This window comes from Octodon degus, unplaced genomic scaffold (genome assembly GCF_000260255.1).
Source record: "Octodon degus isolate 3935 unplaced genomic scaffold, OctDeg1.0 scaffold00063, whole genome shotgun sequence".
NCBI classification, from domain to species: Eukaryota; Metazoa; Chordata; class Mammalia; order Rodentia; family Octodontidae; genus Octodon; species Octodon degus.
Window position 1 is genome coordinate 8,143,137 of NW_004524639.1, and position 26,985 is coordinate 8,170,121.

Genomic DNA, 26,985 nt, shown 5'->3' on the forward strand with positions numbered 1-26,985 from the left:
GTTAAGGTGGAATGTCAACATGATTGGTTTGGGAATCCACCCAGATTGGTTGAGCACACTCCTGCGTGTGTGTGGGTGTCATGGAGGCATGGCATATGCTCTAGGTGTGGTCTCTGGCCCCTTCCTCTATGGCACTGTTCTCCCACTCTGCATTTTGGCTGCCATGAACTAAGTGGGTTTGCTCCACCACATCCTTCTTCTATGCTGTCTGCCTTGGAGCTAGCTTACCATGAACTGAATCCACTTAAACTGTGAGCTATGGGAAAGCTAATAGTTTGCTTATGGTCTATGTACCTCCAAGTTTCACGTATTGGAAGCTTAGTCTCCAGTGTGGCACTGTTGGGGTAGTGGGAGCCTTTAAGAGGTAGAGCCCAGTGGAAGATTATTAGCTATGATGCATTCAGAAGGGCCTGCTATAGTTCTCCAGGGACCTGAGTTTGTGTAACAATGGGCTGTTACAAAAAGAGAACCCTGTCTTCAGTCTCTTGCTTCTTGGATTGTTGTGTGACTTCTTTACCTCAAAGTGCTCCTGCCAGGATGACATCATCAGAGATGAGCAAATGATGGTCCCTTGCTTTTATTTTCATTTTTTTAGTTTTTTTTTTTGAGACAGGGTCTTATTATGCAGCTTGGGCTGGTCTTGAAGTGATTTTTCTGCCTCAGCCTCTCAAGTACTGGGGTTACAGGTCTGAACTACCATCCCCAGTCCAGGCCTCATGCTTTTACACTGAGATAAGTAAACCTCTTTTCTGTGTTAAATATTCAGTCTCAAGTGTTTTGCTATAGCAAATACAAAATGGACCAAGATGTGGATATACATTAAATATACCTAATTTTTAAATCAACTATATGTCAATAAAGCTGGGGCAAAAGATGCAGAAATCAAGTCACAGGAAGGTCAATTAACTTTCATCCAGGGTCATCCAACTAGGGCAGAGCTGGGATTTGAACTCAGGTAGTTTGTTGGAGCCTATGTAAAGAACAGTTAACAGGTCCTGTCTCCCTGCTTGCTATGGAGCAGGCAATGTGAAGCGTCAGCAAGAGAGGAAGAGAACTGTGGAACCACAGTTCTAGGGAAAGTCAGCCAGGGTGCCAAGACAGAAAGTCAAGGAATGGCTCTCCCAGACATTTCTCGATGCCACAGTTGCAATGTGTGGCTTTGGATTATTAGACAACACCAAGAGGCAATTCTTCAATTTTCCTTGCGATCAGAAAGGATGTAATGGGCCTCCTGTACCAGAAGCACCAGCAGCTGGGGGTGCATTTTCCTAACTTCAGCAAAAGATGGCCGCAGTGCCTGTTGCAGTGTCAAAACTGCTGGTGTCAGTTTCTATGAGTGGCGGTATGGGAAGGATCATGCTCAGATGGAAACACGTACTTCTGCCAAGCCTTTGGGTGGAGATAGAAAAAATATTCCTGACAACACTGAGTCAGCACATTCATCAGGGTCAAGCTCATAGCTGGAAGGAACTGGAAGAGTGCCCTGGTTGAGATGAAACCTCCAGCTGAGGCCTCTTCAGTCTCAGAGGGAATGGAATTAAAATCCACAAATTCATAATAGAGATTGGTTGGGGAACAAAAAGACGTTGTTCCCATCAGAGGTATATCCTCCCAGTGTTACTGAGTTCAAATTAGAGCTTCTCCCCACAAAGCACACTTATGTACTCCTCACCCTAAGAGGTAATAAAAGTTCAAAACTGCTTTTCAAAAGTTGTAAAATGGATTATGTGAAGACAGACCATTTGGGAGTCTTGTCTAACCTACTGAGGTTATGTCAGTAATGACCGCTGGGTTTCTCACAAATGTGTACGTTATGGTTGGGCAGATTTTGGGGGCTGGAGAGAGCATAAATCTGACAGTGTGACATGTATATGCATAAAGGACCAACATCCAGCCAGGTGCAGTGGTGTGTGCCTGTCATCCCAGCTACTGGGGAGGTTGAGACTCGATTATCACTGAAGCCTGGGAGCTCAAGGCAGCCTTGGGCAACATACCAAGTTGGTCTTAAAAACAAAAATATCAAAATAAATAAAAAAAAACAACAAAAACAAAAACAAAACAAAACAAAACAAAAATATCCCTTCCCCTAGTGGAGTCATTCTGTTGTCTGGACCTTTAGCATTCAGATAAAGGTATCTGGGTTGCCTATGCAAGTATGTGACTCCATTAGCCTCTGAAAATATGACTTCTGATTTATGAGGGCAAATACACTGAACATTCATTTGTAGGCCTCAGGCTCAAACTCAAGGCTTTGTACATAGCGCTCCATCAATGATATGTGCCTCTATCCTGAGAATTCTTGTATTTCACTGTAAGACAGATGATGACAGTATGGGCACAGCGAGGGGAGTACAGCAAAGTGAAGCAGCACCCAGTGATGCAGGCTCTCTTCTAAGCTTTATGCAAGATCACACTGATTTTTCACACAACATATCTTTATTCAGAAAAACATTTGCAATAAATTATAATAAAAAAGATGACGTGAAATACAGAATCCCACTAGCAGCTTTGCTTAGGGACCAAGACATTTTGGGGAAATATAACAATCACAGAATAAGAATCAGAAAATGGTAAAAGACAGACTAATGCAATGTCACCCTTGTGGGTCTGACCCAATTCTTCTCTAAAATGATAGTATAGAGGCCTCTTTTCCTACCAACTTGATCTGAAATCCTTAATTCAGAGGAGCTATGTTAACAGTACCTTAGAGGATGCAGGAATTAGTGACTGGGATGTTGGGGGCAGGACTGGTAGGTAAGCAGATATTTTATGTCTGGTCTCTGTCTTGTCTCCCTTAACTAGAGATTGTCTAACACCCTCAATCCTGTATATAGCCCAAGATGAGGGAGCAAAAGGCTCAGGCAGTAAACCAAGTTGGTGCTACGACTTGAGAAACAAGAGAGGGCACATTGTGCATGCTGCACAGGGCTTCACTGTTTATTCTCTTGGTCACCAAATTGTCAAGATACTAGACAATGGGCCCAGGAAAGATATCTTCTTTGTTACAACCTTGTTCCAGCTCCTATCTCCTTCCTCTTTCCATGATCACTCTGTAGCCTAAGAGATGCAAAACTGTGCTCCATCTTCCATTAGCTAAGTTCATCACCCAGCTGTTGATCTAGCAGGTCTTCAGCTACTTGGCATACATAACTTGATTACTACTCTATTTCTCTTTCTCCCAATCAGGAAAGAACATAATCAGTAAATCACAGGTTACATACCTTTTCTTCCCCAGGGAACTTAACTTTTAAGACACAGGGGAACTGGAGAATCATTCAGTGGTGGAGTGCAGTATCCTCTCACCCTCTTGTTGGATAGGCTGGAAGAGTCATGGAATCCATGCCTCGGACTGCACATAAAGAGTCTGTACGTGATGCTCCTGGTATCTTATGTTAACACGCAAGAATGAATCAACTTGGGGTGGCTTTAATGAAAAACACCAGGGGAAGCCAGTTTTGCAGTCAGTGGCTCATGGCTTCTTTGTCAACCAATAGATTATTTTTTAAAAAAAGGCTGTCCCACAAAGCTTGAATAAACGAAAGCTCACAGGGTCATCTTGAGTGGGAGAGGTAAGGTGTGTAGTTGGTCCCACTGGTCAGTCTCTCTTATGTAGCACTGGGCACAGTGATTGGGGCCAAGGGGAATCTATATCCTTTACTTGAAGGAGTCAGATGTGGGGCCCAGAGTCAAACCCTGCTGAGGGAGGAGGGAATACCTGTCCCTTGGTACTTCAGAAGACTGGAGAAGGGGTGCTGCCGGTCATTGTCAATGCTCCTGAGGGAGACGTAATAATTCCAAAGGGGCTTGATTGAAGTACAGACTCCTTTGTTTACTGTGGTGTCAGCGTTGCTCTGAGTGTGGACTTCTAAGTGAGGGACAGGTCACCTAATATCCAGGGTTGATCCTCATGTTAAATGTAAGTAATAATAAAAACAGAGAGCAGGAAGCAGGATCTGTCAAGTGTGAATACCTGTATTCTTAAAATACTCAATGTGCTTCCATTTTAATTGTGATTCTCTTACAATGATAGGATGCCATCTCTATAGTTCCTACAGTTACATTACTAAATGTGATCTGAGACAGGAGAACACGGTTAAACCTGGAGTAGATCCAGGAAAAGGCCAATGTTACAGTGACACAGATGCCATTGTAGTAGAAATGCGCAAATGCATGTATCAACTACATGTGAACAGTAAAGTCACTGTTGAGGACACGCAGGATTCCTTCCTTCAAAGTAACGGAATGAGTGGAGTGTAGTGCAAAGGAAGAACACGGGAAGGAAGTGGGTCAAAAGTGCTTTATACAAAGGACTGCAGACAAGTCTTGAGCTATGGCAAAGTAATGCTTTTAGGCCTAGGATGGGGAAATCTCAGAATGTAGGCCCAGGGTACTAAGGGCAGTTATGACAACCAGGCAGGAGGCAACAAACACATCCCCAGGGAAAGGTGTATAAATACCTCTTTGCCTTATAAAGATAAAACACAGAAACATCAAAATACGGTAACTTTGGCTTGGCAATATATGTCTAAAAGTATTTTGCTGTGTAGGATATGGTTATGGAGGCATTAGGAAACTCTTTCTTTTGCAATATTAACAGAACATGAGATTCCACAACAGACCCTTCCTGTGGCATGACTTTTCAATCATTCTGAAATACTTGGAACCCAAGATCTTCCTCTTCTAGAATCTCAGGGAAGAAAAGACTTAGTCTTCATCACTCCCAAGCAGAAAGCCCAGAAGGAACTGGATGGCACGCTGGCGGTCACTTGATGTCTGTCTTGTCATAAGGTTGGGTGGAGGCCTTAGGAGAAGACTAGTGAAGAGAGTAGCTATAGGGTGAGAGAAACAAAAGAGGACCTGTCAGACGTGATCTAAGTAAACACTCAGGGTTTGTGGGGCCAGAGGACAGGGGTAGTAGGAGGAAGGTGTCTGCTACGTGCCTGAACATCTGATAAGGTAATACACTGTACACAATACATGCACGTTGTCCTCCACAAACACCTGTGTAGCCATTCTTATAAAGTGCCCTTACCGATCATGTTAGCGCTGACGTTGTTGTATTCAGAAAATTTTAAGAGTTCTCGAAGGAATGCCATCAAGTAACGGAAAACATTTCTATGGCACCTTGGGAGCTGGGAAATAACCTGTTTTTCAAAGATGGGTAGTGAAGAAAATAGAAGAACTTATAGCTACCATAACAGTAATTTGTAATACTAACTTTACAAGTCCCATTCATCTGTCACTACCCTCTATTACTTACTCATGACACACACACACACACACACACACACACACACACACACACACAGAGAGAGAGAGAGAGAGAGAGAGAGAGAGAGAGAGAGAACACCTCACTAGAAGATACACATGAAATACAATAAAAATATAAAAAGAAGGTATAAGATATATCTCAATCTGTTCTTTTTTCCTTTCCCCAGACAGGTAGCTAAGACACCTACCAAGGTCAATGCTCTTTGCTACCATTCCATTTAGCATAAATGGGAGATTCCCTCAACACTCATTTGCTGCTTCACAAGCTGTCTCTCTTATTGTGCATCAAAATCATTTCAAAATTAAAAACAGACCAAGAAGAAAAAAGAACAAAGGCTCTCAAATGTTATCTTTCCTTTCTGATAATGTCAGTCAGAACTGCATGCACAGTTAGAGTCACTAGTCTTACTTCAGGGTAGAGGTATCCACCTCACTGTTTTCTGTAAACAAAAATAGGCTGACTAGAAAAAGGTGACAAACAGAACAGGAAATAATACAGCCTAAAACTCAAGGGGCTCAACTCTTAATGCTGGTGTCCTGAAAGACTTGGATCTATCCTACTACACAGCTGGCTGGCTATCTGGCTTTGTCAATCTGATGATTTCTCTATGGGAGAACCTGCTCTAGACATTCTTAGATCAGTAAGACGCACCTGTCGGCAGATCCGAGGGTCATAAGCAGAGTCAAGACATCGCTGATATAGTTCATAACAGATGACTGGCTCTGGCAAGGCTTCTAGGAAAATGAGCAGTGCTTCAGCCACAGAGTGATTACTGCCAGCTGAATTGCCTTATGTCAAGGAAAAGGGGCTCCAGAAGAAAGGCCACATGATTGACTGGCTCCTTTCCTGCAGGGAGGGCTTTTTTCTTTTATTTTGGGGACAATGATCTGAACTGGGGTTTGATATTTTATTGGTCCAGACACTGCAACTGAGTTATAGAACTGGTCAACGTTCTTTGTACGGCTGGTCCAAATTCCAGCTCAGTGGAATACAGCCTGCAGAATGACAGTCCCTACTGGATCAGACCTACAGACTACTTGTCAGTGGGCTCCATCCTTGTGTCACAATGGCAGTCTGTGCGGGGCAAGGGTGGGTGGCCAGCTGAAGGAGAACAGGGCCAGTGCTAGGGCTGCCAGGCTCCATGTTTACTAATAGTTGTTGTTATCTGCCCTTTGATTTCTTAGTAATAATAGCTTGATATGGAGAGGCCACAAGTTCCTGAAAGGAACTGAGAAACAACTGGACAGTCAGTGATTATAATAAAACACAACTGCAAAGAAAAAAAACCAAACAGATAAAAATCAAATGTAGATGGAAAGAAAAGGTTGGCCCAATACCAATACAGATTTCTAAACCCTGGGCCGAAAGGATACGGATTGTCTCCGGGATGCTGGTGTCCAGACAGTCAATAATCTGCTGTAACTCTTCCTGCATTCCGGGGGTTTGGAACAGGTCCTCCTACCACAGAAGGCAGAATGAAGGCAATAAGGCAAGGTAAATCACCACTACAGTTCTGAAGATTGCTCAGGGGTTGGGAGTGCCGTGGAGGTATGAAAATAACACTTTCCCCTATATCAGCACTATAATCCATGTGACATTTTAAATAAGCAAATGATCTTCAACTTATTTATCATAAGGTAGGGAGATAGATGGCTGGATCAGGAAAGCAGGTATTACACTTCAAGCCTCTAGACAAGAAGGCAGAATGTAAACTGCATAATCATGTTTGAATACTGACACTACTGAACTCTGGAAAAGGAGTAAATGTATATTTGTGCTAAACCTTGCATTTTAAGTTATATTACTCTTCAGTAGATAAGAAAGTATTAACTTTCACTTTGGTTCAAGGAAGTTCTCTTATTTGGGTGAATGGGCTGAGGGTGGCTAGTGTTTTGGTGGGATTGAAAAGGAAAGTTAAGATCAAATTAAAGAAATTGGCTTGAAGTTTCCTTGGGCTTTAAAATCTGTAATGACTCCATGACAGCACTATAGCCTCAGGTATTCAGCCATCCAGGAGAGTTCAGGGCCAGATGACAGGTAGTCTCAGTCGTGGTCCTGGCTCTGTCAGAACACTCAGATTGCAGTCTTAGGTAAATCACTTAGCTCGCAGGCTTCAGCAGTTGCATCTGAATAGGGATGCTTCTATCTAGCCAGGCAATCTGACAGCGATGCTGTGAAGGTTGCTTGGGAAAGTTAGGAACATTATGCTAGTGTGAAACATAATTTCTTACAGGACTTGCACACACTCTGAAGTTACAGGGAAGGTTTACTTTCACTTACCTGGTGACAGGCATATCTGAATAAGTGATCTACTAAAAGCCAGATCTCCTTGGGGACCTGCAAGGGTCTTTCACTGGCACCTTCATCCAAGGGAACCATCTGAAGGAGGGATTTTTCCTAGTAGATGAAAATGGATGAGAATAAAAGGGGTCTCAGAATAAGCAATCTTTAAATGATGCTCATGTAGGCATACAATGATCTTAATCTTGTAAAGATTTTTCTTTTTTTTTTCACTGGGGACACATCTGGTCTGAAGGCACTCCAAACTGATTCTCATAGGCAAAGGATCTCCTTTCCTAAATGCTTCATTCAATCATTAAGTATTTCATTCAGGTTTATGATGTTTATCATGGGGACTTGTGTGTTGTAAATATTTTCAAGAATGACACTGAGAACCCATACTTTAGTGATCCAAGAGCCCATATGCCACCAGTGACTTCTGATCTATTAAATTACAATTGCCAAGACAGTACTTTGAGTGACCATGTGTTCACTTAGGTTTCAGCTTACTTTTAAATAACTCTTCCTTTAGGTCTTACCACAAATACTACTATTTTCACTACTACTTTAATTGAGCTTCTCTGGTTTTCAGGAATTAAAGACAACTCTTCACACGAGGCCCACATATGTCAGGGGTGATAGAAATTCTAATCCTAAGGTACTGAAACTCATAAGCCTCAAAATCCAATTAATAGTAAACCGAGGACTGCATCTGAAGAGCCAGAGTCTAAATCTAGAAGTTACTGTTTATAATATCTCAGCAAGTATTTCTAGGCGCTTTTACTCCTTCCCTCCTTTCACCTGCCTTTCCACTATCTCTTAGGTTCTTTTGAAAGAAAGTACGAAAACAATCTAGAAGTGTCCTAAATCAGATCAGTAACTAAACTTGAACTTGAAAATGGTTAGGGAACAAACTGTTATCCTTCAGTTCTCAAAACCCTACCTTGTTAGCTTACATTTATGTAGTCAATTATAAATCATACAAAAAAATACCTAAAATAGTTTAAAAGGCACTTGAAGGCAGCTTTCAAAAAATCCTAGTGGAGAAAACTATGACCAATATTTGCATCTTTCTCCTTTCTCTACATTCAGATCACATATTATGTATGTTCAACTTTAAGAAACTTTTGCCCAACATTGTGCAACCTGGAAATTCCTTCCAAAACTTCCAGGTAGCTTTGAGAGAAAGAAAATGAAATTTTACTATTTTCACAGAAATCCTGTATAGTATAACAGTGCCAAGGTCTCTTCTTAATACTGTGTTTTTTAACAGGCACTGATGACCTTTTAAGCTGCTGTGCCTTTCTAAAGGCAAAAGGAAGACAAGCAAGCATGACAGTTGGTTACTGCTATACACATTTACATTTACTTTGCTTCCTTTCCCTAGGAGTCTATCACTTGAAACTCCTGTTTTCTATGGTTGTCAGAATGTCTATCCGTGTTTCACCCACTGACCTTTTTGCATTCTAAGTATTAAATGCAAATATTCACACGGTATCTGAGTCAAAACACTGTCCATATTGTACTCTGCTAACCTTCTGGGCTGAGTGCAACGCACGTACAGATTCTTTAGCAGATGCCTTTAGGCTTAACATATATAAATTATTCAGCACAGATTTATGTACTTTAAAAAAAATCTGACAACCCAACTGGAGCTTTTCCTGTATGAAGGCATTAAGGCTACACAAGGCAGTGTCTAGGAGGAACAGACAGAAGATGTACTGTTCTTAACAGAGAAGGGCTGGGAAGCAGTCTCAAATCGTGGTAGTTTAAAAAGGTTAATAAAATGTCAGTAGGTTATAAACATCACCCATTACCCATGTTCAAATTCATGTATGATAATACTGTCATTCTTGGGTCTCTAAAATCCAAAGATATAATAAGAGAACAAAATGTTTTAAAAAGTTCCACAAATTATTCAGAACTCTGATTTTCAAGGGGAAACTGAGGCACTTCACTTTCTTTCAACAAGGCATATTCAATGCCTCCTAAGCCTACACTTCTTTTTTTTAGCTAAATATCTATCTATCTATCTATCTATCTATCTATCTATCTATCTATCTATCTATCTATCTATCTGGCAGAACTGGGGATTGAACTCAGGCCCGGGCAAGCGCTTATTCTACTGAGCCATCTCCCTGGCCCCCAAGCCTACATTTCTTAACCTTAGTGCTACTAAATAAAACACAGAAACAGTGCACCACCTCTACCATCAAAATGCTTTGACTCCACCCAATGGGGAGGTCCTACTACTGTAGGAAAGTGTCACAGAACATGTCCCAATCCCAAGCTCCTCTACTTGATAGCCTGTGTGGAGCTCGGCACATGGCAGTGGAAGATGGAGAGGCTGTGAGGCAATGGAGAATGGGCACCTCACTGGGCAGTAGGGAAACCTGGGTTCTAGTGTCCTCTATCTCATTCTCCTGCTGTCAGGAGTAATGATTCTCAGGGCTTCCTATCTTTCTGGGCATTGGTTGTCTCACCTATTAGAATGGAGAAAATAACCTTTCCCTATCTGAAGGCAGAGCATGAGACCAGATGATCTCTTATGAGCTCTTTTAGTATCAGAATTCTATTCTGTCTATGTTCTATTTCTGGACTCTGTGAATACTTTTAGTAATTAATCACTATTATCAACAGCCCTGGATCACTCTTAATCCAACAGCAATGTACTTCTTTTGGTTTTACTACCACTGGAGTCAGAGGACAGCTACGTAACATCCTCCTCCAGCTTGTAAGCTTTCAGATGTATCAAGACATCTCTGGGCTGAACATGTAGCTCAGTAGTACAGCACTTTTCTAGAATGTACAAGGCCCCAGGTTCCCTCCCTGACCCTGAAACAAATGAACAGCCACCCCACAAACAGGCACAAACAAAATAACAATAAAAGAAAGCACCGTCATTACTTCTTAGCTCAAAAAACCCAATTCTGGTTGGGTTATAGCTTGGTGGTACCACACGTGCTCTAGGTTCAATGCCTAGCACCACAAAAACAAAATCCCCACAACTCTGGAACCTTGAGTTGTACTATTTTTATGAACTGAGTGTCAGCAACTTGACTGGTACAGTAAACAGGCTTTGAATACCCTTAAAGACAGCTGGCAGGACTTCAGGAGGTTCTCACCGAGTCAGAGGTCTCTGATATGGACATGCCTAAGGATAAATTCCAGGGAGCACAGTTAAGTGTTAAGCAAGCACAAGGAAATGCTCATAACACCAACGGATTGCATTACCTTTTCTAGGAAGCTGTCTTCTTCCTGAGAGCAGAGCAGGAAAAAAGCCAGTGATAGATAGAAAATGATTAGAATTAATTTGCAGAATTAGAAACAGATCAGTATTAGAACTCACAAGGTTAACTAGACACATATGCTTTAAGGAGCTTTGACTTTTTAAATATGACTGTTAAAAATTGAACACATTGTCCATATGCAAAGTTCTGTATTAAGCAGTTTATCAAGAGTATCACCCAAGAAATGTACATCTGCAGGGCCAGACTTCTCTGTGCCCTGCCAGCTGATGTGCTAAGTGCCCACTGATGTTTGGTCCTGTTGGTCTGCTGCTTTGTGGAGCTTGTGACCTAACCTCAATGTCATCTCAATGTAAGTATTTGCTTTTGGTTCCAAGAGTGGCTGTTTGGAAGCAGACAATAAAAGGCTCTCCTTTCCTCAGCTACTCCTTTGATCCCAGACAGCCCTCTTGGCACTGTCCTAGCCTCCTTTCCATCCTCCCACAATCACCTACCTTTTCAAAGGGCCCCACAGTTCCTAGATTTGAGGGTTTATCTGAAACTAATGAATTTTCTTTTAGATAATTGTGAATTAGAAGATCCATCATTACTTTTATTTTCCTAGTGGTTATAATATTAAAAAAAAAAGAGTAGCATGGGAAAAGGAAGAAGGTAATTTTTAATCTCTTTTATTGTCTTATTATAATCTAATGCCAATGACAGCAACAATAATTGCCATTGTTACTTAAGGGGCACCTGCAATATTCTAAGAACCATATAAAGTGCTTACCTACAAAGTACAATGTCATTTAATCTGCGCACAAGTATGAAGCAGGTATTGTTTTCATTTTACAGATAAAGAAACTGAGGCTCTGAGAGGCTCCATAATAGGCTGAAGATGGTGAGAAACTGACTCACATGACACCAGGGTTAACAGGAAGAGGATAGGCATTGTGTTAGGCAGTCTTGGGTACAAATCTTCATGCTGCATTTTGTTAATTTTCTACAGACCTCAGGCAAGCTACCAAACTTCACATTGCCTCAGTTTCTTTATCTCTAAGACAGAGATAACAATATATGCCTCACAAGCAACATTGAACAGTCTAAAACTAATGGGAGGTGGGGCATACCTCCCCTGAAACGTTCTACTGGGGTCCTCCTGTTCATGCTATGGGCCACTAGTAACGCAAATATAAATCACATGTCTTGGCTCTGTAGGTAAAAGAAGCAATTTCAATGTCACTGACAGGCATGAGGGCCAGAAGTAGGGACAAATATATATTCACTGTCATTCCAAGTGGTAATGCTGACTGCATTTCTCCCAAACTGTTGTTATATGTGGCAATCGGTTTTATAATATTGTTAAATACATTATAAATTAAACAAGTTTTTGTGGGCTTACTTAGGCTCTTAAATACTACATGAAATAATTAGGGCAATTGTTCTTTTAAAATACAAATTAATTATAGTTTTGTAATTAAAATTGACTTTTTATTGTAAAGTTAATTCTGAGTGCCAAATATCAAATTTAGTACAATTTTAGACTATAACCTTGTATAAAATCCAGGAGTACTTGTTAACAAAGGGAGGATTCTCTTGTCTGACAAATTTTATGTTTGTCTCTGAAACCATGACACATGCTACAAGGAAAAGTAGGCAGAAATGTTACATAGTAACCTGTCAAACAAGGCCCTGGAAGAAATTTTCTTTCAATGATGACCATCTACTAATGCAAAGCACTGTGCTAAATACCTCTGGGGGGGCTGGTGAGATGGCTCAGTGGTCTAAAGCACCTACTTAGAACAAGCTTAGCAAAGCACAGGGACCGCGGTTCAATCCCCCAGCACCACATGCCAGCCAGCCCCACCCCCTGGTGGGCTGAGCTGGCCACACACACACACACACACACACACACACACACACACAAATAAAAAAAAATTAAAAAAATAAATACCTCTGGGGATAGGGCAACAAGAAATGAGACTCTATATAGAAGGAAGATGTGGTTGCTCCCTCACCCTGTTATGAATTCAATATATGGTATGAAGTCCCAGAACTTCTGGCCTGACATTGTTATAACTTATATGTACAATTTCTCAATAAATAGTTATCAGCATCAAAAGAGTCATGGGACATTTTTCACATTTCTATGGATAGAGCACAGGGCCTGTTGCATACTACAGGTAAATATTCCACTACTGAGCTATAAACTGTACCCCAGTTCACAGGATTTTTAAAAAATATTATTAATAATTAATTATGGGGGCCAGTGACATAGCTCAGCAGTGTAAAGGTCCTGCTTAGGCAAGCTTAGGCAGGTTCAGGGGACCATGGTTCGATCCCTCTGGCACCACATGCCATGCCAGCTCTGCCCTCAGGGTGGGCTAAGCCACCCCCCCAAAATTAAATACGGGATATTGGTACATGTGTATAGTGCATTTCAATTCTTTTTAGTTCCCCTACCCCTTCTCTCCTCTATCTCCAGATCCCCTTCCCATTCCACAGTCGATCTCCCTTTTTCTTAATACCTTTCTCTTATTTTGCTGCTTAAATTATTTATACTTTGGGTTTGTCATAAAAAAGAAACTACAAGCTAGTTAACCTTCTCTGATTTATTTCACTGGGTCGTAAGGGGTAAAGACGAAGAAGGTGAAAGAGGCAAGCGAGGCACAGTGATGCAGCCAGAGGCACAGAAGAGGAGTGGGAGAAATTTGTGGGAAGATAAGAGAATGTGGAGAAAAACAGTGGGGAATAAATCTGACCCTGAAAAACAAGTTAAGGAATTTGGACAGTATTCAGCTGGCATGGGAGAGCTGCTGATTAACTTTAAGGAAGGAAACAGCAGACCCCAAAGCAGTACTACAGAAAGATCAATTTCAACAGAAAAAATTAAATGGAAGAAAAAAGAACAAACATTAAAGACTAACAAGGCATATCAAACAGGAGAAAGTAAGTATCTTTAATACTAGGAATAGATATATGAATGGGCTATGGGTCTAGGTTCAGTCTTTGGCCGCTGGAAAGCCAGTTTTCTTGGCACCATTTATTAAGGAGGCTATCTTTATTAAAGTAAAGGCATTTGGCCCCTCTGTCAAAGATGAGGTAGCTGAGTGTGCTTAGGGCTATGTCTGCATTTTCTAGTCTGTTCCACTGATTCTCAAAGTCTGTTTGTGTTTGTTTTGCCAATACTATGTTGTTTTTATCAATGCAACTTTATAATATTACTTTAAATCAGGGACACGATGGCCTTTCCCTGACTGTACAGGTAATATCACAAACAATTAACAACTAGGGTCACATCTTATTAAAAGGCTTTTGTGCAGAAAAGCAACCACCAACACAGTGAAGAGACAACCTACACAGAATGGGAAATTTTTTTTACCAAGTGCTTCTCAGACACAGGACTAATACCTAGAATACAACAACTCTAAAAATTACATCATCCAAATTTAAAGACCCAATCCAAAAATTGGTATCTGAAATGAACAGATACTTCTCAGATGAAGCAGAAATAGCAAATTAATATATGCAAAATGGTCAACATTACTGATCATTCAAGAAATATAAATTAAAACAACAGTGAGATTACATCTCCTTACAGAAAGAATGACTATCATCAAGAAATCAACTAATTCTTTGAGGAAAATACCCAGAAGGGGAATAGCTGCATTAAATGGAATTTCTAGTCCTAATTTTTGAGGAGTTTCCACACTGATTTCCATAGTGGTTGTACCAGTCTATATTTCCCCCAGCAGTGGAGAAGGATTCCTTTTTCCCCACAGCCTCTCCAGCATTTGCTCCTAGTTGATTTCTTTATGATAGCCATTCTTTCTTGGGTGAGATGGAATCTCAGTGTTGCTTTAATTTGCATTTCTCGAATGACCAGTGCTGTGCAAGATTTTTTCATGTATTTATCTGCCACTTGTATTTCTTCCTCTGAGAAGTGTGTATTCATCTCAGATGCTCATTTTTGGATTGGGTCTTTAACACAATTTGTTATAGCCAAATCTTGGAAGCAACCAAAATTCCCATCACCTGAGGAATGGATGAAAAGGATGTGGTATTTTTATTTATTTTTTGCTTCATAAGTAAGTTTATGTAGTCTTTATCTGAAAAATCTTCATAGAAATTTGGTTTAACTCTCAGCAATCTGCTCCTGAGCTCTGAGGAAGCTTGCCTTCTTTTGAGCTACCCAATCTTTCTTCTGGGCAAGGGACATTTTGGGACAGTTCCACCTCTTCTTGTTAACTTCTCTCTTCAGCTTCTTTTCATAGACTGGATTCTCCTGTATAGCAGCATGAGCTTTCTTATACATCTCCTCCATCATATCAGGAGTTACACTGTTCTTTATGTACTGAGAGAACTGTTTCTTATAAATATCTTCATCTTCTTCCACTGGGTAACACATATAATCTGCGACATTCTGACCCATGATGTGCTTCCGATATACTTCTGCACTGAACTCCTTGCTTTCAGAATCATAACCAGGGAATTGTTTGGAACTGTAAGGGATAGACAAGCCTCCATCCACAGCACCCTTTAGGGCTCCAAAAACTTTATTGCCAATTATAGTTCTGGCAAGGCCTGCATCCAGGTAGCAGGTGAAGGCACCAGGTTTGCCATCAATGCTTTCCACGTTGTATTCATCTCAGGTCACCTCCACCTGGCCTTCATAGATCTTATCCATGCCAAACCTACTGAGAAGCCAGCAGCAGGCCAGTACAATACACTATAGCATAATTTGTAAGGCCAACTTTCACACCATACTTTGGTAGTTCATGTGCATATGCCACACAGACTATCATATCCCCTTCAATGTGGGCATAAGCAATCACAAATGATATCTCTGTTAGTTACATGAACTATCATCCTGTATTTAGGTGTGTTGTACTTATTTTTGTCCTGTATTACCAAGTGTTTCCTAGCATAGTAATCAGTTTTGACCTCTTGTCATCTTCTAAACTTCAGTTGGTATCTCTTAAAGTAGGCCTTATTTCTGACAACCTTAACAAAACCCATGCTGTGTAATACAGACCTGCATCTGCAGCCCTACACAGACCTGTCAAGGTGTGGCCTTTTTATATAGTGGAGTATTACGCAGCTAGAAAGAAAGACAAACTCAAAGCTTTCATAGGTAAGTGGATACAACTAGAGGCTATATTCATAAGTGACATAAACCAGACTCACATGTGTAAATACCATCTTGTCTCTCTAGTGTAAGAGCCTAACAGAAGAAATAAAACCAGAAAGGTATAACAGATACAGTAAAATGAAAAGAAATGGAACTTAAGAATTAAACAATGAAGTGGAGAGAAAGGACAACAGATAGGAAAAAGGTAGGGTGAAAAACATGCAAATATATATACAGGATGGCTGAGGTAATTATACTAAAAAAATTCATCAATTTTTGAAAATAGTAGTTAATGTATAGAATTTTCATCTTGATTAACTCTGGATGCTGATATCTGCATCTAGGCAACTACATCGAGGACAGCAAAGGGTAATACAAAAGCCATGCATCAGTGCCTGTCATCTTGGTCTCTAATTGTGTACTACTTCTAATGTCATATCAATTATTACTATATTCTCTTTAAAATAAATTTTTGAAAAAATGTGAGAAGTAAAAGAGAGACAAGAATAAAAGGTTTAAGGTTTTAGGTTTCCTGAAAACAAGTGGTAATATTCAATATGTTCAATCTTACATAAATATATCTGTCAACCTGAGCAACAGATTTGATGAGAACAGATAATATATCAACCACTGTTAATCAGCTATTCTTGTTTTGAAAATCTGTATTACATTTATTGTTGTATATTACCATGTTTCTGATTTTTGTTCTTGCTTTTGTTATTATTCTTCAAAATAAAATAAAATTTTAAAAAACTGTAGTACCAAAGAGAAGTGAAGGTGACAGCAATGGCAACTGAGCAGGTGAAGAGATTATGAGGCTCTTTATTAATAAAGATTTTAATGTATCCAGAAAAAGAAAGAAATCAACCAATGACAAATGCTAGAGAGGTTACAAGGAAAAGGAATCCTACGGGGGGGGGGGGAGCGTAAATTTGTATAATCACAAAGGAAGTCAGTATGGAGATTTCTCAAAAAAATAAAATGATAGATTCCACTTGACCTTGCTATTCCTTTTCTGAGTGTCTTCCTGAAAGAGTAAAACCCATATTCCGTGACATATGCATAGCCATGTTTCTAGCAGCAAATTCATAATCATTAAATCTTGGAAACATCCTATATGCCCATCAACAGATGGATGGGTAAAAGAAAATGGGATATTTGTGTACAATGGAGTACTAAGCTTGAGATAATTTTAGATAAATGGATGAATCTTTTTTTATTTTAAGAAGGAAAAACACAAAAACAACAAGAACAAAGATAAAAACAAAGCAACATAAAACAAAAATGATACAGAATTTCAAAACAAGAATAGAAGGTTAACAATGGTTGTTATGACGTTTTGTTAGCATCAAATTGGTTGCTTGAGGGGCCAGGGAAATGGCTCAGTGGAATAAGCGCTTCCCTGGCAAGTGCCAAGGGCCTGAGTTCAATCCCTGGTTCCACAAAAAAAAAACCCCAAAAAACAAACTCGTTGCTCAGATTACCAGATATTGGCATGCAAGGTTGGTGAAACGATTAAACATTAGCTTTTCCTTTCAATAAACCTTATTTTTTTCCTTGTCCTTTTTACTTTTTCACTTATTTTGAAGAGAGAATAAAAATAGTAAGACACAACAGAAAATACATGTTAAAAAAACAGGATGAAAGGTAATGAACCCTGGTTATGTTGCACATTGCTATCTTCAATGCAGTTGTTCATACTACAGATACTAGCATATAAAATTGGTCAAAGTAGAAATTTTAAACATTACCTGCTACCTTCAAAAGACTGATAGAAATTAGTATAATCACATTAGCTATTCTGTGTATATACTTACATGAGACTAATCTTTTTTGTTTTGAGACAGGGTTTTACTTTATAATGTAGGCTGGCCTGGAGCTCACAGTAAACTTCCTGCCTCAGCTTCTCCAGTGCTGGGATCACAGGCATGTGCCACTATGCCGGGCTTTGTGACCATAATCTTAAGTGAAACAAATCAAATACTCATAAATATCACATTGTTTCTCTTGTATGAGAAGCCCAAATTGTAAATAAGGAGCCAAATGGAGGGTAGCTACTGGGAAGTAAGAAGAATTTGGTCAAATGATGTGGGGGACAAGGAAGGGGGGGAAGGACAAGAGAAAAGAGAGGAAAGGGATTTAAAAAGAATGGAAGGGAAAAAATGGAAACAGAGCATCTGGAAATGGGGAGGCAAAGAAGGGTTGAAAGGAAGGAAGGGGAATGGGAAAAAGAACTAAGATATATTACATATAGGTACAAATACCACACAATGAATGTGATTATTTTGTAATGCAAACACATACTCATAAAACATTAATGGATAGGCTGGGGATGTACAGCACTTGCCTAGTATGCATGAGGCCCTGGTTTCCATCCCCAGCACTGAAAGAAAACGAATGGATAAATAGAAAATTCTGAAAAGAGAGTAAGAAGGACTTTTGATTAAAAACAGATGTAAATTACACTTAATAAAATGCTAATCTCCATTTTGACAATAGAAACATCACTTAACCTCCCCTACTAAACAGCCTACTCCTAAGATGGTCCTAAGGTTGCTACCAATCATTCTGTTCAATGGACTTAAAGGATAGAGATGCCCCCCCAACTGGCAGAGGGCTGTGCATGACACAAAGACACACCATTCAGGATTTCCCCAGTGGAACGACACCAGCTCAGAGCAACTGCAATGCAAATCATGCTTTATACCAGTATTTACTCTCAGGAGGCTGTTCCCAATAGAGCATGCAGCCAAAGTAATATAAAAGACTTATTTAGAAAAGCAGAAAACTGTATGGAAATTCAAGTTCTCTGAAGATTTAGTTCATATGAAATACAGAGTAGAAACAAACCATATATGTAGCAGGATAAAGATGTGTGTGCTTAGACCAGTAAGACAAAAGTAAATGTTTAGTGAGTAGATCACTGGGGACAAATTAATCACTAAGTTGTTATTTTTGTTATCTGAATTTTTGATATCTTAATAGACATGCTCCCAAGCAAATATAGTTTCTCTATCATTCATCCGTATTTTTCACCTCTTATTTATAATTAACTCATAATCAGACCTGCCAATTCAAGGCCGGTCTTCTTTCCATTAGACTGTTCTACAAGCAACAGCAGAATGTTTCTCTCAACATGTTAATTGATGACATTATGCTAGTCCTCAAAGGCTTTTGAGGGTTCTAGATGTCCCCCAGCTCAAGCGTAAACTCATCTGCTGACTCAAGAGACTTTGTGTCACCTGCCCTAACAAATCAGTTTCATGCGCTCCTATCCTTAACCTTATACTAATTTATTTCTTTCCACTCTTTCCAAGGAAATCTTATGATTTTCCATACATGGTCCTCTCATTTTCACATTTTAGCCTTTATGTTCAAGATGTCCCTTATGCCTGGAAAAGCCTGTTCACCCAATATATGAATCATGTACGTGTTTCTTAAGTACTTAGATAACAGAAACTATGACTAACCCCAAATCACTTTTCTAATTTGCTTTATTCATATGTACTGAACTTATTTGTAGGTCATGTTAATGTCACATGCATAAACGTCAAAACCAAAATAGGCTGTCTCTGCCACTGGTGTTTTTACAGAGATTAGTCAATCCATAAGCTTTAACGGCATATATAGGCTTGAGTAAATAGCACAGGAAAGGAATCTATTGTTAACACAAATAGCAAGCTCCATAGTATTCATTTTCAGTGATTTTTTAGATACTTACCAAATACAGTGGACATTAGACAGTAAAGATGGCTAATGTTCAGATGATCTCTAACAGAACTCCAGGAGCCATGATTTAGGATTTAGTCATATTGTACATGCAAATATAGGAACATGTGAAACCTTCATATACTTTATATCCAATGTTTAATAAATACTGATGATTATTTGCTACTTAATATACTAGCTAGTAAAATAGAAAAATTTATTTTATTTCTGGAAAGAATAAAGATAATCATCAACTGCCGATTGTCATTTGTTTTCCACTTGTGCTATTCCCAACTATTCTAAGAGTGGCAAAGTCACTGCTTGTGTGAAGAGTAGGAAAATGTGTGGCACAACTTTCCTGAAATAGTCCACGAGGGGACAGGCTGTGCGCCAAGCTTTCTTCTCAGTTCCCCATAATTTTACAGCACATAATATAATACAGGCCATGTACCAATATTAATACATCATCTCATGGGATTTCAAATATCAGTTTGGGTCTTGGGGAAAAAACATGGAATAAACATTAGACTTAAAAAATATCTCAGGCTAGACATAATGGCATGAGCCTGCCAGCTAGTCAGGAAGCTAAGACAGGAGGATCCCAAGTTTTAGGCCAGCCTGGACAACTTAGTGATGTCCTGTCTCCAAAAATTAAAGGCTGAGGATGTAGCTCAGTGCTTTCTTGCTTCAAATTTCAGCACTGAAATAAAGATATTTTAGAAGATCAAAATTAAGTCAGGATAGAGTAGATGCTATTAAAAATGTGGTATTGATCATTTTAGACTGCTTATTCACTACCCCACACTAATATGGATAATTTCCTTATCGATAAAATACAGGAATTTAGTAACACGGAAACACAACTGGCTGTGAGAAGAGTTAGAACTCTAAATCTTAGAAAACAAAATGTTTAAAAGAATAAATGATGACCACACATATAGAATTTAATAAAAATTGAGCAATTATGTAGTTAAAAATGATCAGAATCCTATTTTTTAAACCTTGAAACACTTCTGCACAAAAGAATGATAGCTTTTTATAAAGTCAATTTTCCTAAAGATCTTGATATTTTACTTATGGGCAAATGTGATCGGATTACCTGAGATTTTATATAAAATAAAAACTTTTTATGCTCATTGACTTTCCTTTCAGAATATGAAAAAATTATGGCAAAGGTTATTATAATTATAGCCTCCACTGACACTGACCAAAAAATAAACTAGCTTTCAATTTCCAGGAAATAAAAAGGGAAGAAAGAGTTTACAAGGGTAAGTTTAAAAATAATAAGAATAAAAAATCAGGCAAATTTAAAAAATGGTGGCCTGGGCAACTATATTGTACTTTTAAAAATCAATGGCATTGAAGAAAAAGTGAAGGATTGTTTTACTCTAAAATGGACTACAGCTATGCGTGGTAGCGTAGGCCTATAATCCCAGCATTCTCAAAGCTGAGGCAGGGGAATGACTGTGAGTTCAAGGATAACATCAGTTACATAGTGAGTTCAAAGCCATCCTAAACTACATAACAAGACCATCCCCATGAATGAATGGATAAATGAATGAACAAAAATAAATAGATTACAGAGATCTTACCAGATGCACTACATAAACCCAAACTACATTTTGGCCTTAAAGAAGCTATTCTTTGTATAACTTGAAAAATCTGAATATGGACTATATTTGTAAGGATACCGCAGGTTACTGTTAGTTTTCGTAGGCATTAAAAATGTATTCTTGTGCTGCGGAGATAGCTCAGTGGTCTAGGCTCCTGCCTGGCAAGCTCAAGGACCTGGATTCGATCCCTGGTACCTCATGCCACACTGGTCCTGTGCCAAGCTGGCCACCAAAACCAGGTGTGGTGGCACATGTGCATAATCCCAGCACTGGGGAGGCTGAGACAGGAGTATCACTATGAGTTTAAGTTGCGTAGTAAGACTCTGTACCAAATAAATAATTAACAGATTTTAAAAAATGTATTATTTTTTAAAAAAAATTTAATATATATTTAGTACAGGGTCTATAGGGTCTCACTACATAGATCGGACTTGTAGTGATTCTCCTGTTTTCAGCCTTCCAAGCGCTGGGATTACAGGCCCATGCCACCATGTCCAGTCTCAACTGCCATCTCAGCGCAGGGCTGGCACGGCACACCGGGGCTTGAACTCTGGCCTCTGCGCTCTGCCTCAGCAGGTGCTTTAGGCTGCTGAGCTATCTGGCCAGCCCTAAAAAAATATATTCTTTATACATAGCAGTTTCCCCTTTATCTTAAGCAATGCAGGCTAAAGTGCTTAGTAGTGAACTGACATGTTATTACCACTTAACTTCAAATGGGACAGCAAAAAAAACTGCATATGTGTGTGTGTGTGTGTGTGTGTGTGTGTGTGCTCATGTGTGGGCATGCATGTGTGTGCCTAAGATATGGGGTATTTACTGCATTGTTTTTTTAAAATTTTTCCATATATTTGACATTTTCACAATAAAATATAAGACAAACAAAGCATTTGGGATGGAGGGACGAGGGCACAAAAAATATTCTGAATGTATTCTAAAAGATGAAATACCGAATTTGAAAGACAGGAATATGATGGTAGAAGAAAAACAATTATCATGAGCAGTAACAGGATGGAATCATATCAGTTTGTGAAGACAAACAGCTCTGTCTCAAACAGAGGTAAAACAGTCAGGAGCATTCTCGGGAAGCAAGCATAATTCCAAGAAAGAACGCTGGGACTGGACTGAAGTGGTTTAATCTGCTCTGTGGAACAGCTGAAGCAATTCCATGGCAACAGAAGCGCCTGCACTCGGGCAGGCCAGCAGCCAGCCTGCTGCTCTGCCCTGCCCTCTGGATGACACATACGCACTGTGAATCTATTATGGCAATTCTCAGGTCTGGCTGCCATCTCACTCCAGACAATGTTAGTTTTCGTAGGCATTAAAAATGTATTCGTAAACATTTTTACAAGGGTTTACATCTGGAACCCAACAAGGTCTGCCCACAAATCTAACAATGTTTTCATTTAGGAAAAAAGTTCCTAATGGATAGAACTTGGTATTAATTTATGTTACAGAAAATAATAGGCATTTCCTTCCTGAGGACATTCGGATTGTAACTTGGCTGTGGGGAGGACAGAAAACTCTTTCTTGAGTCACATTAAGTAAGCATCCAGCTTCACTATATGTTATAATCACTCAGGATGCTGATAAAATGTTAGTTCTGAGGTCTGCTAATCTGATTCTGCTGCCAGAGGTGAGCAGAGGGAGGAACCTACACTTGCAGCAAGCACTAGGGATTCTGATGCAGAGGTTCCACAGTACCATCCTCAGCCTGTGCTTTTATTAGCAGTGCTGTTTTACTGTGATTAGATGGAATATAGCATAAGAAGTAATCCTAGAGTGGGAGCCAGAAAACCTAGGTGACAGACTTGCCACTAACTTATTTAACTTTTGGCCAATTGTCTCTATGCCTCAGTTTTCTCATATGCTTACTTAGAATAATACTGCCTGTTCCACTTACCATACCATGTGTATGTGTTAATTTACGTAGACGTGCCTTGAGAGCATGAACAGCTTAACAACCAAGCATTACAACTTTGAGGTGGGTGCCTTGTAATCTTACTTGGAGAGATTAATATTATTTATATTTCCAGTAAGAACCAACCATACATTAGCTTCTTTTCTTTCTTAGGCATAATCTGACAGCCCTTCTACCACAAAAGAAAGCAAACACAGAGATAATGAGGACATCTCCTGAGCACTGCAAAACTTTCATGTAAAGGTTTACATCTTAGGATGTTTCTTACCAAGTCTATGAGTTTGGTGACAGGAACTTCTCGGATTGGTCTTTTCATTCGGCACAAAGCCTCTAATGATGTGCCAAAACAACTTGGTAGGTAATTTCCACTGATTGTCAGGAAGTAATCTTTGCCTCTATCCAAGTGAAGAACAAGAATATCTTCAATCTTATCTTCCCCTGAGTTTAGGATGGTCACAGAGTCTTTGCTGACATACACATCAAGAGAAATGTCCACTGTTTCATCTGAAATGTAGGAGATGACAAACGGTAACATAAAAACTTCCAATGGAAAAGCCAAAAGCTATGGGAACCAAAAGAACAGATGACCTCTAAAAATTCCCCAAGCAACAAAAAGGAAGATCAGACACAGGAAAGAAGTATTACCAGTGCTACAGTGAAGGTAAGAGACATATGGTTAGAAAATGAGAAGTTAAACCAAGGGAATGGGAGTTCTGAGGAGATGGTACACAGCAAGCAGAGACAATGGGAAAGAGAAAACTCACTTGGCTCCAAGTAGCCCTCAAAAGGTTCAGCCCGAAGCCATGGCTTGCAGTACTGGCTGTCATTAAGTTTAGGGATGAAAGAAAAATGGCAGGGAACCTGTCCATTGTTGCTGATCTGGAACTTCTCCTTTTGTAGTTGACGAAACTTCACATTCTCAAACACAAACTGGGGAATAACAGACAGACACAAACATGCATCACTAGTAGGGGAAGTAAGTCAGTTGGATTATTCCATGGAAACTATGAATAAAGAATACAGTAATTATTAACCAGGTGTACAACTGCCATGTGCATTCATCAACACATGACCCACATACATTATTAAATTCACAGCAGCAGAGAAGGAGTTAGGTGGCTCTTGTCACTTCTCCAGGCTACTCTGATTGCTCCTGAGAGAAGGTAAGTCAACTCTGGTCCAGGTCATTCATCCTGTAACCGAGTACTGGTCCCTGAGATGTGAACTAGCCAGCAAGTCCACATTATTAAATAAGAGTGGCTAACTCGAGGGCTCACCAGTATCAGGCACCATTCCAAGATATTCGCATGTATTAACTCATGTAATCCTTACATGAGTCCTTAATTCAGAGAAGGAAAACTGCAGCTCCAAGAGGGTAACGTGCTTGCTGGGGGTCATCTGTCTACCAAATGCCAGTGCTGGGGCAGGAATGGAGGTGGCCTGACTCCAGAACGCATGGCCTTAACCACTTCGCTTTGATGTATTTTGTAGGTAACAGCTTCCTTTGTGCTAACCACATTGGACAGTAGAAAGGGAGGCCATGTATCCGGCTCACCTCCCTCCTGCTGAGTTCAAGGGAAGGAAGGAAGTCATTTTCCATTCTGTCCATGATGCGGACAATGTCCTCGAAAACCTTCCGATACCTCCGTTCATCCACAACCTTCACCTAAAAGAAAATGAAGCCTCTTTTCAATCTTATATGCTCCTAGCTCATCGCCCTTTGAGATTATCTAACAATTAAAACTGGTTATTACAGCAACCATTTAAAATAATCTGGTGCAAACAATGTCCTCAAATACTTTGATATCTTGCTTCATCCACAAGTTCCACCTGAAAGAAAATATTCTTATTTTAGTCCTATTTGTTCTCAACCTGTCTCCAAAATTCTCTAACGATTTTTCAAAGGCCAATAAATGAACCGTAAATTAAACTAATAAGCATTATTGAAGTACATATGCTAAGGTAAGGTATAGGTAAGCATGTTTTGCTGCACTGTTAAGTTTCTTGGTGGTGGAAAAATGTGATAATTGTTGTTAAAAATGGTTTTTGCATTATACAAAATAATAATGTCAAAGCAAATCCATTACTGTCCTAGAACACCAGAAAATGTAACAGAGTCATTTAGTTCCATTAACTGCTGTGCACAATGCCAAGAGTCCTATCACTGCTCAGATTATCTAATAGCAAAAGTTTTTTAGCAAAAGTGAACCTGAGATTATACAATGGCAAAGGTCTGTCACTAAAATGGGCCATTTTAGACAGTGGGTGACAGAAAATACCGTAGAGTAAAATTGCAACAGATAAGCAAATCATCTGTACTAGAGAGATCAGAAAATTCCCCACCTGATACAGCACTTTCAACTTCCTGATACAGCTGTTTCTTAAATATATACACTTTATACAAACCAAAATTAACATAAATAAGATACATTTTTGAACTTATTAAGACACTGGTTTTCTTTTTTACAAAGTGTCATAAAAATCCATACTAAAAAAAAGGATTTATGTCCACAGCAAAGGTTTTAAAGTACATGTGTAAAACAGCATCCAGGCTGAGCCAAATAGCTCAGACTTGGTAGTGTTTTTATATTTTTTGGAGCATAACTCTTAGAGAACTGAGCATCAATCACTTCAGTGGGACCAGGTTCCATACTATACACCATGTTAAGATGAATTTGATACTTTTACAAAATTTTGAAACCTTTTGTTTCAAAGAAAGTGTTTTTTACCCGTGTCTTTTTATTTTCATAACCCACAAGGGTATCAAATCAAGGAATTTTCTAATTTAAGAAAATTGAGATAAAAAAGATCAACTAACTTGCTCTTTGTCGTACTTAATACCAAAGGTGACATATGGACAACTAGCAAAAACCCTTTCCAAAATAATCAATATGTGACACAACAAAGTCAGGTAAGGCTTAGAATCAGAGGTGCCTGTACCTACTAATCACAATCTCCAGGGCTTGGGACCCAAGCATCTATACTATTTTAGGTCCACTAAAGTGTAAGAATATTGCAAAAAAAAATCACAAGATCCAATACATGGGTGGAATGGTATCTCAGCATAATCTCAGCCAGTGCATAGCAAATTTCCTGAAATTAATTGGCCATGGATTGTTTGTATTCTTTGCTACCAGTCACTGTGTCAATGGTGGTAATAATGTAATTTTTCCTTTCTCATAGTATGCCTAAAAGTCCAAAATATGGAGTGGTTATTCAGTACAAGCTACCCCTTTTTCAGTGAATTAAATGATTTAATGGTATATCAAGAAAAGGAGATTAACAAAATTAATAATTCACAAGAAACTACAAGAAGCTAAATCATTATGTAATAACACAATAGCTCTCTAAAACACAGTATTAAATGACTAAAAAAGCAGGTTTCAGACCAATACATATAGTATGAGACCACCCAAAACAGGATTTTATCTATGGGAAAACAGAAAAGCATATGAAAACTCTAGAACTGTACTGCCCAATAACAAACATTAGACATATACAGGGGTATTTAAATTTAAATTACTATGAATTAAATATAACTAGGGCTGGGAAAATACCTCAGTGGCATAAGTATCTGCCTGGCAAGTATAAAGCAGAGTTCGATCCCTGGTAACAACAACAAGAACAACAACACAACTAAAACCTCAGCTCTCAGTCACATTAGCCATATCTCACATGTTCAATAACTACCAGCAACTAGCACCTACTGGACTATACAGCACAGATATAGGACATTTCCATTACCACAGAAAGTTCTGATAGGCAAACTCATAAGGAGAGTTAGTCTGGGGGTTTGGGCAAAACAACTTCCACGGGAGTGGAAGATGACCAGGATT

At 39.3% G+C, this 26,985-nt stretch overlaps 1 protein-coding gene across 1 annotated transcript in view; it reads right to left on the reverse strand.

Moving 5' to 3' along the window:
* Positions 1-2,425: 2,425 nt before the first annotated feature.
* Positions 2,426-26,985, reverse strand: part of Ocrl (OCRL, inositol polyphosphate-5-phosphatase) — a 61,193-nt gene continuing 36,633 nt past the window's right edge. The window contains exons 15-23 of the mRNA XM_023718839.1: positions 24,705-24,815; positions 23,914-24,079; positions 23,418-23,653; positions 10,787-10,810; positions 7,553-7,669; positions 6,646-6,730; positions 5,924-6,051; positions 5,033-5,144; positions 2,426-4,829 (exon numbers count right to left, since the gene is read on the reverse strand). Of these exons, the coding sequence (XP_023574607.1) occupies positions 4,705-4,829; positions 5,033-5,144; positions 5,924-6,051; positions 6,646-6,730; positions 7,553-7,669; positions 10,787-10,810; positions 23,418-23,653; positions 23,914-24,079; positions 24,705-24,815 (1,104 nt within the window). The 3' untranslated portion in view covers positions 2,426-4,704. The remainder of the gene's footprint in view (positions 4,830-5,032; positions 5,145-5,923; positions 6,052-6,645; positions 6,731-7,552; positions 7,670-10,786; positions 10,811-23,417; positions 23,654-23,913; positions 24,080-24,704; positions 24,816-26,985) is intronic.